Source organism: Arvicola amphibius, chromosome 1 (assembly GCF_903992535.2).
Source record: "Arvicola amphibius chromosome 1, mArvAmp1.2, whole genome shotgun sequence".
Lineage (NCBI taxonomy): Eukaryota > Metazoa > Chordata > Mammalia > Rodentia > Cricetidae > Arvicola > Arvicola amphibius.
This window is the reverse complement of record NC_052047.1, coordinates 5,520,961-5,534,733: the sequence shown is the minus strand read 5'-3', so window position 1 is coordinate 5,534,733 and position 13,773 is coordinate 5,520,961. Positions and strand designations below refer to the sequence as shown.

At 41.3% G+C, this 13,773-nt stretch overlaps 1 protein-coding gene across 4 annotated transcripts in view; it reads left to right on the top strand.

Moving 5' to 3' along the window:
• The window catches only part of Arhgap24 (Rho GTPase activating protein 24), a 217,841-nt gene that overhangs the window by 201,322 nt on the left and 2,746 nt on the right, over window positions 1-13,773 (top strand). For all 4 annotated transcript variants that reach the window (XM_038343977.1, XM_038343968.1, XM_038343960.1 and 1 more), the window contains 3 exons: window positions 2,358-2,431; window positions 4,840-4,961; window positions 10,121-11,186. In XM_038343977.1, the coding sequence (XP_038199905.1) occupies window positions 2,358-2,431; window positions 4,840-4,961; window positions 10,121-11,186 (1,262 nt within the window). The remainder of the gene's footprint in view (window positions 1-2,357; window positions 2,432-4,839; window positions 4,962-10,120; window positions 11,187-13,773) is intronic.

The following is a 13,773-nucleotide window of genomic DNA, read 5'->3' as shown; positions in this document are numbered from 1 at the left end:
CTGCCTTGGGTCTCCTGGTCCAGGAGAGGGCTGACACCTGTTTCTTAGTGCCCTGTTGTTAGTGTTGTCTTCCCCCCAAAATGGCATAAAAATGTCCTGTGTACCAAATGGTATCTCTACTTGTTTTGTTAAAAACCATTTGTGTGTGTGTGTGTGTGTGTGTGATATTATTTGTTCACTGTAAATCAACCTTTGAAAGTATGTGTTTCGGTATCTTTTAATATATTCTCCAAGCTGTTCAAGCATGACCAAAATCTAATATTAGAATATGTAACGTTTTTATTATCCCCAAACAGTCCTCAGTCCTTATTTTCCCATTTCTATAAGCTGCTTCCCTTATAGACTCACCTCTTCCAGACATTCATCTCACTGTCTGGTGTCTTGTCTGTCTTGTGACCTCTTCCTTCCATTCCCGAATTCATTTATGCTGTGCCACCCGTCAGTATTTCATTTCTTATAATTCCAAATTATATTCTCTCTTCATCCATTCTTCAGTAAAGAACACCTATTTTACTTCCGATATTTGGTTATTGAATAATGTCTCCATGAATGCCCGTGTACCCACCAAGTTTGCACTGACACATTTACACGTGTCTTACTTATGTACCCAAGAGGTGAGATTTTTGGACTACTCAAACTATGCCTTAAGAGGCCGTGGATTTTCAAACCTTATCAGCAAATAGTGCCGTTCCCAGCTTCTCCACCTCTCCGCCATCAGGAGCTGACATTTAGTTAGTGTAGACTCTCCCACATGACAAGTGGTAGATCCCTGAGGATGACTACTGCATTTTTGATCTAATCCCTAAAGGGCTTGATTCCAGCATTCCCTGAGGATGCCTAAGCCTGTGATATTAGTGTCTTTTATATGAAAGTGTATATTATTTGTATAGTCTATGCACAGATTCCTGTATACTTGAAGTCAGTCCTAGATATGTATAAAACCTAATACAATACAGGGGTTCTAAAATAATGATTTGAGGGCTATTTAGGAAATGTCTGCCCATGTTCAGTACAGAACACTTGGTTGAATCTTCATGTATGGAATGCAACCATATTTGTCTATTGTTGTTGAACTGTAAATACAGTTTAGATACAAATATTTATATGACTTGAAAATAGTTCTTCCATTCCATGTGTTATCTCTTCACCTTCCAGATGCTGTATTTTATCAAAACTTTGTATCAGAAGTTTTTTTTAACAGTTTTAATAAAATCTGATTTACCCATGTTTATTGCGCTTTCTGTTTCCTGGCCAAGCAGCTTTTTTAAATGGACGATCATAAGGATTTAGCACATGCTTTTTTAGCTCTTGCTTCAGTTCTCACACTGAGAGCTGCAATCCTTGAGGACTCCATTTTTGTCTATGGTGTGAGGAAGACAGGGTGAGGGTAATTTTACTCTTCTGCCCATAGCGTCCAATGGTCTCAACACTGTGGAAAAACATGTTCTCTCTACCAGTGTCTTGGTATTCACAGCTGGAATTGCTGCCTCTTTACATAAACACTCGTTATTTTGTGTGTTGCATAGCATTGTCTGGAGCTTCTTTTCTACCGAAAGAGAATACTTAAGTTGCTGAAACAGAGGTCATCTGTCTTATGAAACCTAAAATACATACCACCTCACCATGTAAAGAAAGAATAAACCAGATCCCATTATCAACTGACCTCTCTGTGTCCTTTGTATGTTAGAGGACACTCTACAATCATCAAAACCACAGAAATTTATCCTTTGTGAAAATCCCTTGAATCAGTCTTCCCTATCAATCAATGCCCTAGCCCTAACTATAGAATGTAGACATGTCCTAGACGCGTGTGTGCAGAGAGGCGCTAGATTCTGGGCATGTCTGACTGTGTATGGCAGCCACTACCTCAACGCTGTTTATTATTTGCAGATAACTTTATTGCAAATACAGCTGTCTTCTGTTTATAAACCAACCTCAAAGAATGTTTTATGTTTAAAATAGCCTCACTTTCAAACAGTTTCCGCAACGGTGACCTCCTGTTGCACACCTGCCCTGGGGGAGTGGGGGTGGCTCTAGGCAGTTGGCTTATTGTGCAGAGACCACATGGCATCTCTGAATGATAGTCTATTGTAACACTTCTTTGACTGACACGTCATCACATGATATGTGACTTTATTTATAGGGGTACTTAAAGTATCTGTGTGTCTTTGAAAATATTTCTAACCTGTTCTATGTGACAGTGGAACGTTCTCATGGTGGGATCATTTTCTGACTATATTTTAAAAAATTAATAACAACAGCCTCAAAGCCTGTCTGGCTATTTCCTATCTGCTTGAATCTTAAGACTAGCGCAAGGAAAGACGACGTACATTCACCCTCTTCTCGTTTGTGCTCAGGGTACTAAGGAATTAATGAAGCAAGTGAGGAGTTTGCCAGTGGTTAACTACAACCTCCTGAAGTACATCTGCAGGTAAGAACTTCCCCAAACACGAAGTAAGCCAGACAGCATTGTAGTTAATTTGGCGGTAGTTTACTTGTTGCAATGAATAAAGCAACCTGAGAATCCATGTTAGTCTCACAGCTAGTTAATAAATTTGACAGAGATATTGCCAAAAGTTCCTGAGCTCTAAAATTTGTTTGACTTTATAATTTGATGATTTTTAAAATAGCTCTTACCACCACACATTTAAGCCATATTGATCTGAGTTTTCATCAAAGTCATTTGTGTCTTGTGCTCCAAAGAGCAACATGTGGGCCATAGGACGAATAAGCTGACTTGGGAATGCAGTCTGTCATGGACTATTTTCTTCTACCTCTTTATGCAATTTCCCTACTTTTCTTTTCTTCTTCTTTTTTTTTTCGAGGCAGGGTTTCCCTGTAGTTTCTAGACCCTGTCCTGGAACTAGCTCTTGTAGACCAGGCTGGCCTCGAACTCAGAGATCCGCCTGCCTCTGCCTCCCGAGTGCTGGGATTAAAGGCGTGAGCCACCACCGCCCAGCTGAATTTCCCTACTTTTCACAAGTAAAAAGAGGAAATAAAACCAGATACTTCACACGGTTACCATGAGACTCAGGGTACTGGGGGCACTGTGGCCTTCACAGACAATGTAAGTAGGTAGGAATTCCCAGACCTCCATCAGATCTCTTTCTAGCAATTGCTGACTTTAGAAACAAGTAGGGCCTTCAACGTCACACCTTCAAAAGCAAGAAAATGTTTTAACCAACACATATTTACAAACTTCACCAGTTTTTCATGCATTCAGGTTATTGCGTTAGGCAAGAGAAGTTTGCCTCCTCCTCAAGAAAATGAGAAAATAAGCTTGCTTATATCTACTGCAAGTCTCTACACAATAAAAATACTTCTCTTGAAATACTTAGACAGATCTTTTAACTTTATTTTTTTAAATTTTTATATGTGTGTGTGACCATCATCTCTGTATATACCAAGTGTGTAGCTGGTGATAGCAGAAGCCAGAAGGTGGATTGCCTGGGTCTGGAATAGCTGTGACCCACGCAATGTGGGTGCTGGAAACAGAATGGTTTTCCTACTGAAACTGCCCGAGGATGGACTATTTGGTGCTCTTTATTCTTTGGTGTAAATATATATATCAGAGTAAATTGAGGTATATGTATTTGTAGTTTTTCATCAATAGAATCGACATTTTAGTTCCAAAAAATATTTGCAGTTACGTTTTAATAGATCGTAACTGGAGCTCACAAACTCCCCATGACAATAGTGGCTCCTCTTCTATGGAACCAGGGATTTTACTAGATGATCTTCTGTGCTGGTCTCTCACTGAATGTATGTATCGTTAGTAATATCCAAGACATTAGACACAGGCTAGTCGTGTGTTTTTATTACTAAAACAAAATACCTAAGCGAATCAATTTTCAAGAATTAGTGGTTGATTCATTGCAGTTTCAGAGTATCAGATGGATTTTCAGGTCATTCGTGCTCCATCCTGACACTTAGATCCTGTAGTGAGGCAGGAGAACTAGGAAGGAACATGGGACAAAAAGCCATTTGTTTAGTGACCAGGGCTGTCTTAAATCTTCACGTATCCTTTATTGGTGCCATATGCTGCCTTTATTTATTGCATTTCAAATCGCCGTGTTTTTCTTCAGTTTGCACAATGTCCGGGAGCTTTATTGTTTCCCCACAGATGTCTTTAAAGTCAGCTCCAGGTCTAGTTGCTCAAACGACAAGGATTGAAGCTTTACTACCTTTGTCTTTTTGCAACTCTCTCTCTCTCTCTCTCTCTCTCTCTCCCTCTCCCTCTCTCTCCATCTCTCTGTTTCTCTCTCCCCATCTCTGTTTTTCTCTCTGTTTCTCTCTCTGTTTCTCTCTCTCTGTTTCTTTCTGTCTCTCTGTCTCTCTGTCTGTCTCTCTGTCTCTGTCTCTGTCTCTCTCTCTCTCCACTGTTGTCCATGAGGAGCCAATTCTCCATATCTCCCTCAAGGACACCCCCTTGATGACTGGAACCTCCCTCTAGACCCCATCTTTGATGGTTCCCCCATTTCCAAACACTATCAGAAATTCTTCAACAAACGAACCCTTGAGGGACATTCACATAAACCACAACAGAAGGGAATGTGTGTAATTGATGCTCAAAATCCATAATAACATCCAAACACACTTAATTAACAGTGCAGATGAAACTGCACCAAGCTGGAGAAGTTCTTCCATACAGTTCCAAGCCCTGATGTCTCAGCATTTGTAATCTCTGCGCATAGCAGTGAGAGGTGTTTGAATCTCCATATAGTTTTGTTTCCATAGTCATCCCGGAACATATTTCAGTTCATACATTTCCCAGTGATCCACTTGATTCCACTAAGACATTGAATCTCACTGTTTCAATGGTAATCCTGCCACCACCAGGTTCCTGGATGAAGTACAGTCCTATTCGGGAATTAACAAGATGAGCGCCCAGAACTTGGCAACGGTCTTTGGCCCAAACATCCTGCGCCCAAAGGTTGAAGATCCTCTGACCATAATGGAGGGTAAGTGAATGATGGGCCTTATGCCCTCACCAGGAAAGAACCCAGTGGTTGGCCCTGGCTGGCGTGTACCTAGTCTTCTTTCAACGAACTAAAGTAAGTGAGACTGCAGTTTCCCAATGCTTTATCTTTAATTGGAAAGTATTTTCTTTTGAGAAGAGAGTTTTCTTCATATTACTCAACTTAAAATTGTAAAATAATTCCACAATAGCACCCCGTTACGAATGAACATATACGGATTAGCTGATCACCGAAAATTCGGAGACAGAGCTCGCTTTGCCATCCAGTGCAACGGTCAGGTTACTTTTAGTTTATAAGTATCTTTTAGTTGGAAGAGATATAATGATTTTAAATGGTAAACAAATTTGGCTTTTTATACGACAATGCTGTTTACTTGCTGGTTGAAACCTAAAGGAATTATTACTATTCCAATTACAAAACTTTCCACACTGCTTCCATTAATAGTCTACCTCTAGTTAGTTCTAGCAACTTTAAAGAATGGATGATTTTTCTTTTTTTAACCTGTGAGTACTATTATCATTGTTTCCTAAAAATGACTCAGTTGAACATCTCTGAGTTTACTATGCCACTTAGAAGAAGGGATAACTAGTTTTAGTTTCACTCAGAGTTTAGTCTCAAAGAAAGTACGATGCTCTTCCTTTCTTGCGAGTCCTAAGATTTTTATTCTACATTTTGAGGATGACAGACAAAGCTATCGAGTGTGTACCTATCGCCTTTGCTCACTTAGCTACTCTTTTCTGATATTGAGGGAAATGCAAGTTAGCATCATAGTTTGGGTATAAGATAATCCAAAAAACTTAATTACCATCTAAAGAATTTAATAGACATAAGGATGCTTTCTGTCTGGCCACGCAGATAAAACAGACAAGCATCACATAATAAAATAGAAAGAGATGGGTGTGAAAGTCTTGTAGGCAGAGGAGAAATGGATCATGGTGGGAGGGGCATTAGAAAAGGTACTGATAGGAACAACCAGAATGGATTATATACATATATGAAAAGGTCAAGGAACATATTCAATAAAAATTAGAATAAGAGAAAAGGCAATCATGTATAAAGTCATATCTATATACTGAAATACTACGAACAACAAATTAAAGTTCAGATTCCTGGACACCGAAGGCTGCTGTGGTAGCTGCTTTACTTGGCGTCCTAGAGTCACTGAGAAAGGAGTCTCAGTGAAAGACCATGTAGATCAGACGGTCCTGTGGGTTACCACGATAGATACGGAAGATCCAGCCTGAATGCGGGCACCGTTCCCTTGTGTGGGGCCCAGAGAAAGCTGGCGGAACACTGCGCATGCGTGACTCATCTCTCTGCTCTTGACTGCGGACATGATGTGACCTTTTGTGGCTCCTGCTTGATTTCCCTGCTATGATGGACTGTATCCTAGAATTGTGAACTTAGAAAAGTCCCCCTTTTCCCCTAAGTTGTTATTTGTTGGGGTGTTTTAACACAGCAACATAAATGGAACTGAACAGCTGTATAATTGCATTTGTATATTAACTTCTAGCAAAAGTAAAACTGTAGCCATAGAAATCACAATAATGATGACCATGAGCAGGAGATGTGGGTAAAAGGCTGACAGCAAGAGGGCACAGGGGAAATTAACCATATTATAATTAGGTAGTTTTTCCAGGGCTATGTACACTTGCCATAACTCATTGGATATCTTCAGACATAGAAAATGACAGCTATATACATATTTGCTACAAACATATAATTTGAAGTTATAGTGTATAAAATACTGCCTATGTATCTTTACAGGAAAATTAGATTCTTGGCCAATGCTTATAAAGCAAACTGCCTGGATATGGCTTTTTAATTTAACCTGCACAGAATGATATGAGCCATGAGGGAATTGCTGGATTGGACAGCTCAGTGTGATTCCAGAGTTAGCTTGGACTCTGCATAAGAGGCTGGTGATTACAACTGCTTAGACCTCATTACTGGGACTGGATTCTCTGCACCAGCATTCTCAGGAAGCAAACGACAGCCAGGAATGGAAGAAAGGAAGCAGAGCTAGCTCATGCGGTAGCAGGCACACATCATCATCACCAGTTACAGAATTGAAAGTCCCTTTGTGGGAGACTATTATCATCACTCATCCCCGAGACTAGGTAGCAGAAAACGTCCCAACACACAAGAAAGAATATTCTCAATCTGTGGGGCCATGACACTCACTCTGCCTTGTGACGGGCACACTTTATCTTGGATGCTCACAAGCTCATCTTGAAAACACGGGAAATTTGTTGTCCGGTTAATTAAATGTCGCCCAGAATCCATAACGATCATAAAAAGCAGCGAAGCTTCAAATACTATTATTCCAGGGATGGAAGAAAGGGTTCATTTTCCCCCAGTATTAGGCAAAGCCATTTGTAATGGAAGCTGTCAATCCTCACAGCTCTGCCTGTCACACAAACAAGAAGTGTCACGCTCTTGCTTTCAGTGATGAGAGGGTTGAGGACCACTTTAAACATTCCTGTTCTATTTTTATCCATACGTATGCATGCCATTATGTCTTCATGTGAGCACTCACAGCTCACGCAGGTTCCTGAAGAGGCTAAAAGAGGCTGTCACCTATCCTCGAGCTGCAGTTACGATGAGCCACCACACGTGGGTGCTGGGAACTGACCTCTCTGCTGAGCTGTCTCCCCAGCCCAGACCGTGTCAATTTCTTTGAAATTTTTGTATTAGACTCACTGTGTTGAAAATGTGACTAAAGATGCAGAGATTACTGGGAAAGAGAAGCTGAATGGACCCACAAAGCATTTTCATTGTCTTGCTTTTCTGCCTGCAACGCTGTTATAATTGCTGGTGATTCAGTAAAACTTGCCTTTAGCTTCCTTGTTAAAATCAGCCTAGATTTAGTTATTGCCACTCCATTTTTAAATCCTAGCATGGAAGTGTCTGACAACAGATGGGTATTAAACTTCACCTTGATCATTATTCATCTGTGACCTTAAGCAAAGATGTTAACCTTTCCCGACCTCGATACCCTCATCTGAAAAAAAGTACTGTATTCTGTCTCCTGGGCTTTTTGTGCGTGAGACACTTGGAGTGTTCCCACCTATTACAGCGTCTCACCGACACAGAGGAATCGTCTAGGAGCAGTGTAAAATGCAAATTCAGACGCAGCTGTGTCCAGGCAGGTCCTGAAGCGGTGAAGCTTCCAGATGACAGTACTGTTTCTAGACTTTCTTGCTGTCGTATGAAACCTACATAAACACAGCGTCTCACCTCCCACCCAGTGACTATTACATTGGAATCTGCCTTTTAACAAGAAATGTATATAATGTTTATGAGCCATAAACATAGGTCTAGCAGCTACCCTGCCACAATGGAAATAATAAATTTTGAATTTTGAACCATTGTAGAAACAGTATGCAGAACTTAGATAAGAGTAACATTTTTCCTATTTAGACTGAATTTAAGTGTTTGGGTGGAGTGTTGCTTTAAAGGGCAGCTATATCCTACATTTGGCTGCTGCTCCCAGGTAGCCCAATTAGCTGACTTAAAGCATTTCTAGTAACTACAGTGTTTGGACTTCCTTGAAATCAGCTCTTTTTTTTTTCAGTGAATCAGTGGTACTTTGCTCTGAATGTCTCTTTTTGTTGTTGTTGAGAAGTGAGCAAGTTTATTAACATGTTGGGACCTTGCATGTGATTCTCCTTCCGCGTTGCTTCTGTGTTATTGTTCATCGTCTTAATAACAATTCTATAAGTCCATCCTTTTAATTACATGGAGCTTTTACATCTATATATTGTGTACTCAGTTGTCAGTGAGTGAGTAAAGAGTTGTTTAAATGCCTAGAGCCAATAAAATTCCTTATGTCTCTCAAGAGGTTCTGTACACCTGCTGAGCCAAGTCAACACTCAGCTGGGCAGGCAGGTCACAAGTTCAATCAGCCTACCGTTTCTGTTTGTGCTTCAAGAGCAGCCAGAGGTGAGAGCTTACAGGTTTCTTCCTTCTCTCCAGAGACTGAAAGTAAGGGAGACGGTCGCTGTCTAAAGTCTCAGCAACACGGTTTCATTCCCAGGGCTGTCCTTTACTATCTGGATTGGTACAGTGTTTTCTGTTTTAACTCTTACTCATTGATTCAGATGAAAAGGATGGTTTTGAGATGCTTTATGTAACTAATTGGGAACAAAGCTTTTTACGTAAAGCAAGCTTCTAATTGCATCCCATAAGTCACCATTGAATGGAGTCTTCAGGAGGAAAACTAGACTTCAAATGATGGCAGCTCTCCAGGACAGAGCGTTGGGCTTCCTCCTGATACAGCTCTATTGCCCTGGCTGCCAGACCGTTGGTTGTCACGGGATGTGTTCGTTGTTAGTTGTCTTCTACAATGATGGGAACCAATATCACGATATTCCAAGCAACTCAAAACAGCATGGAGACACTCCTTTATTGAGATTTCTCCAAAATGCATACATATTTAAGTTAATTTCCATAATTCTGAAAAGGTTGGTTCTGAAAAATGCTGTTGGTGCTTTTATGGAAAAGAGGACTTTTAGAGGTCCTTACTCTACTGTTCTAGCCAATGTCCCTTAGCCCTAAATCTTTTTAATGACAAAAGTCACATGGAACTTCATTGGCTTATTGTAGTAAAAAGATGGACCATGTCCACACCATAGGCCATCTGAGGCTCTACCCAAATACAATACTAAAGCAACAGTGATGGTTTAGATTAACATGACCTCTTTTAAGCATTTAATACTGGAAATGTTAAACTTTCAATAAGTGCTCCATGTAAAAGAAAGTCCTGGCTCTAAAACATATTACTCTGACTTCAAGGCCAGAAATCTGACTTCTGTTAGTTTGGTGACCCTAGTCAAAATAATTAATCTTTAAAATAATGTAATACTGATTATTTGTGTATATATATATATACACACACACGCATATATATATGTATAGATATACATACATACATATATCCATGTTTTTACAGTTCATGGCACAGACTAGATGCTCAAGAAACTAGCTTGTATCGCTAATATATAATCACGAGTATAAGTTCTTATTGGTAATAGTCATAGTAAATTTTTTCTAAATATCTCTCCTCATGAGTCCAATTCAAAATGGAAACACATCAAAACCACCTCACTCACTCTATTTTGTTTTCTCTGTAATTGCAGGCACCGTGGTGGTCCAGCAGTTAATGTCAGTGATGATTAGTAAACATGGCCGTCTCTTCCCCAAGGACACAGAGCCTCAAGATGGACTGAGCAGCAACAACAATGACGGTCATAAGAAAGCCACTATGGGTCAGTTGCAGAACAAGGAAAATAACAACACCAAGGAGAGTCCCGGCAGACGGTGCTCTTGGGACAAGTCTGAGTCCCCCAAGAGAAGCAGCATGGACAATGGATCCCCCACAGCTCTATCAGGCAGCAAAACCAACAGCCCAAGAAACAGTATTCACAAGCTGGATATCTCTAGGAGTCCCCCTCTCACGGTCAAAAAGAACCCAGCCTTCAATAAGGGTAGCGGGATAGTCACCAACGGGTCGTTCAGCAGCAGTAACGCAGAAGGTGTCGAGAGAATCCAAACCACTCCTAATGGGAGTTTACAAGCCAGAAGGACCTCTTCCCTGAAGAGCTCTGGTACCAAAATGGGCACTCACAGTGTACAGAATGGAACGGTCCGCCTAGGTGTTTTGAACACAGACACCGTAGGGAACCCCTTGAATGGTCGTAACATGAGTTGGCTGCCCAACGGCTACGTGACCCTGCGTGACAACAAGCCGAAGGAGCAGACTGCGGAGTCAGGCCAGCACAACAGGCTCTCCACCTACGACAACGTCCATCAGCAGTTCTCCTTGATGAACCTCGACGACAAGCAGAGCGTGGGCAGTGCCACGTGGTCCACCTCCTCGTGTGAGATCTCCCTCCCCGAGAACTCCAACTCCTGCCGCTCCTCCACCACCACCTGCCCAGAGCAAGACTTTTACGGTGGGAACTTTGAGGACCCTGTTTTAGATGGACCCCCGCAGGATGACCTTGCCCATCCTGGGGACTACGAGAACAAAAGTGACCGCAGGAGTGTGGGTGGTCGAAGTAGCCGTGCCACCAGCAGCAGTGATAACAGTGAGACCTTTGTCGGCAACAGCACCGGCAACCACAGTGCACTTCACAGCTTAGTGTCCAGTCTGAAACAGGAGATGACCAAGCAGAAGATCGAGTATGAGTCCAGGATAAAAAGGTGAGAAAACTCGGACATCATTAGCGTGATCAGAGAGTGGTGACAGCTTCCCACGGAGGCACTGAGTCGTCCGGAAGCAAGCATGCTCCACCCGGGAGATCTGATTCGGATCGTGGGTTTGTCATTTGCCAGCTATGGAATGTAGGGGAAGTTAGGTAGCATCTACCTCAGATCAAAAGCACATAAGAGGTCACTGGGCCTTGTTTCTGGGATAAAATAAGATCCTCTTCAATGATTAATAAATATCCCTGTCTGTGGTAAAGGGCCCTGAGGGACAGACAACAGCCTGTTGTTTTCATTGGTAACATAAGCAAAGAAACAGTAAAACCAGAAGCTGGGTAAAACGTTAGGATGAAATTTCAAAAGCAAAGACAAGTTTTATTTCCGTTTTTCAACCATTTACTTCTGAGACAGTATTTTTAGCTTCCAGCCATCTCAGACTGGGAAAAATCTGATGAGCTCTGAGAGACGACTGGTCCAAGGTGACCCAGGATGTTCAGGGCTCATTTTCCAGTCCCTTCTCTGACAGGGAATGTGTGGTGATCCAGAGCGGACACGTTCCATGGACTGGCTTAGAGAAATGTGTTCCGAGCGAGGTGCAAGCTACATGATTATGAGAGCATGGCTATGTTAAAATCTATTTCACAGCAACTTATGCTCCCTGCTTATGATCTGGGCGCACGGTTTGCTTAGCAGATTGCTTGGGGAAGCAGCCTGGGTGAATTGAGGGCCAGTAGCTGTGTTCTGTGTCCACTGTGCTCCTGAAAGTCAGCGCTCCATCTAGCCTGGATTGCAGAACTCACAGACAAACCCTTATGCCAGTGACCCAAAGCTCACCCAACCCTGCCATGGTCACGGAATTATAAATAGTTTAAGTTTGTGCTCCTTTAGTGCACTGTACAGCAACAAATGCTGAATTATGGGGTAAGGAGAAGCAGTGCTGAGATTCAGGGCACCCAGGTTTGAGCCATGTGTATCAGAGCACCTCTTCATGAATAGCTTGCTGGGGTCGTTAATAATTTGACTCTATCAACTGCCTTGATAGCTTCACACTCTACACTTAGTTATGAAATTATATGATGTGATATATGTATATATCTTCAGTACAGAGATGATAGATAAATGGATGATATACACAGTTGTCTTTAACATATTGTAATGAGTTTCCCATCTAATGATTAATTGCAAAACAAAAAATAGCATACTTTCATAAGCTATGGATAATTAAATATAAATTAAAAAACTGCTTAGGCGACTGGAAAATTACTTCCCTTGCCAAAGTCTTTCTGTGAGTTTCATTGAAAGAAAATGAGCCTTTGTATGTTTCTCCATGGCGCTATAATACCGGATGGTATTTAAAAAGATTGCCGTCTTATGAGGTGTCTTCCTTCCTAGGACCGGGATGGATGTGTGCCATGAGATCTGTTGTAGTGCTTTTCAGATAGCTTGACAAACAGCAGAACTTTTAAAGAGCGTGTCATTTCAGTGACCCATGCCTCTAAGCTTTCTCTCCCCCTACCAAGCCAAGGGAGAGGTCAGGGGAGGCTGTTGCACACCCAGCACATGGGATGTGCAACGATTGGTACTCTCATTACTTTTCTGCCATTGTTGTGAAGATTACACACTTCTTCACATTCTCCTAACTCCACCGCATCAATACTACGGATGGTTAGAGAGAGAGAGAGAGAGAGAGAGAGAGAGAGAGAGAGAGAGAGAGAGAGAGAGAGAGAGAGAGAGAGAGAGAGAGAGAGAGAGAGAGAGAGAGAGAGAGAGGGCAGAATGAGTGCTGGAGTGTTTCCCTTTGTCTACCAATGAGATGTATTGTTTTCAGCCTCAAATACAAGTATGAGTTTACTATTCTTTCCTGCCCATCCACTCCTCGGTTTCCACCTTTATGTTCATAGAAAATACTGAATTGTACTCAAAGAAATCCATTTATATTATATCAGTTCTTTAGCTTGATTAATCTATTCTCTTCTTAGTTTAGGACACTTTATTTAATTGTAATTTATAACTGTATAACAGTTGCATGTAGCTGTCAGTCAGACTACTTAAATCTGTAGCTTGCTGATTTTTCTCCTTCACAGGTAGAAATTTTGAAAAAGCTATCTTAAGTCACATAACATTGTTCAGGACTTGTCCATTTATCCTTATGAGTCTATGTTTTGTATTGGATAGTGTGATGCTCTACAGGATGTTCAGAATCATTCAGGTCCGTGCTAATCAATCCAAGACCATGGAATAAATGTCATTTTTATATTTAGGGTTTCCCCCAAGTCTGCCTTTCTGACACTACTGAGGGAAGGCTTCCTTCCTTGTAGACCTACCATGCGCTGCTTCCATTACTTTATTTACAAAATACATGCTTGATTATTGATCTAATACTGCATCTCTTTTTCACCAATGGCCAATTACACCAATTCCTTCTGTGTCTGCTGTATCTCCTCATCTTCTGTTTTCTCTCTTCATAGCTTTACTAAGGTATATTGGTCATTTTTAATCTACTCCCCCATCTATCTTAACTTTTGCTTCTTGTATAAATTTTCCTAATTATTAGCCCATGTGATACTCTGTGTTTCTCGAGTCT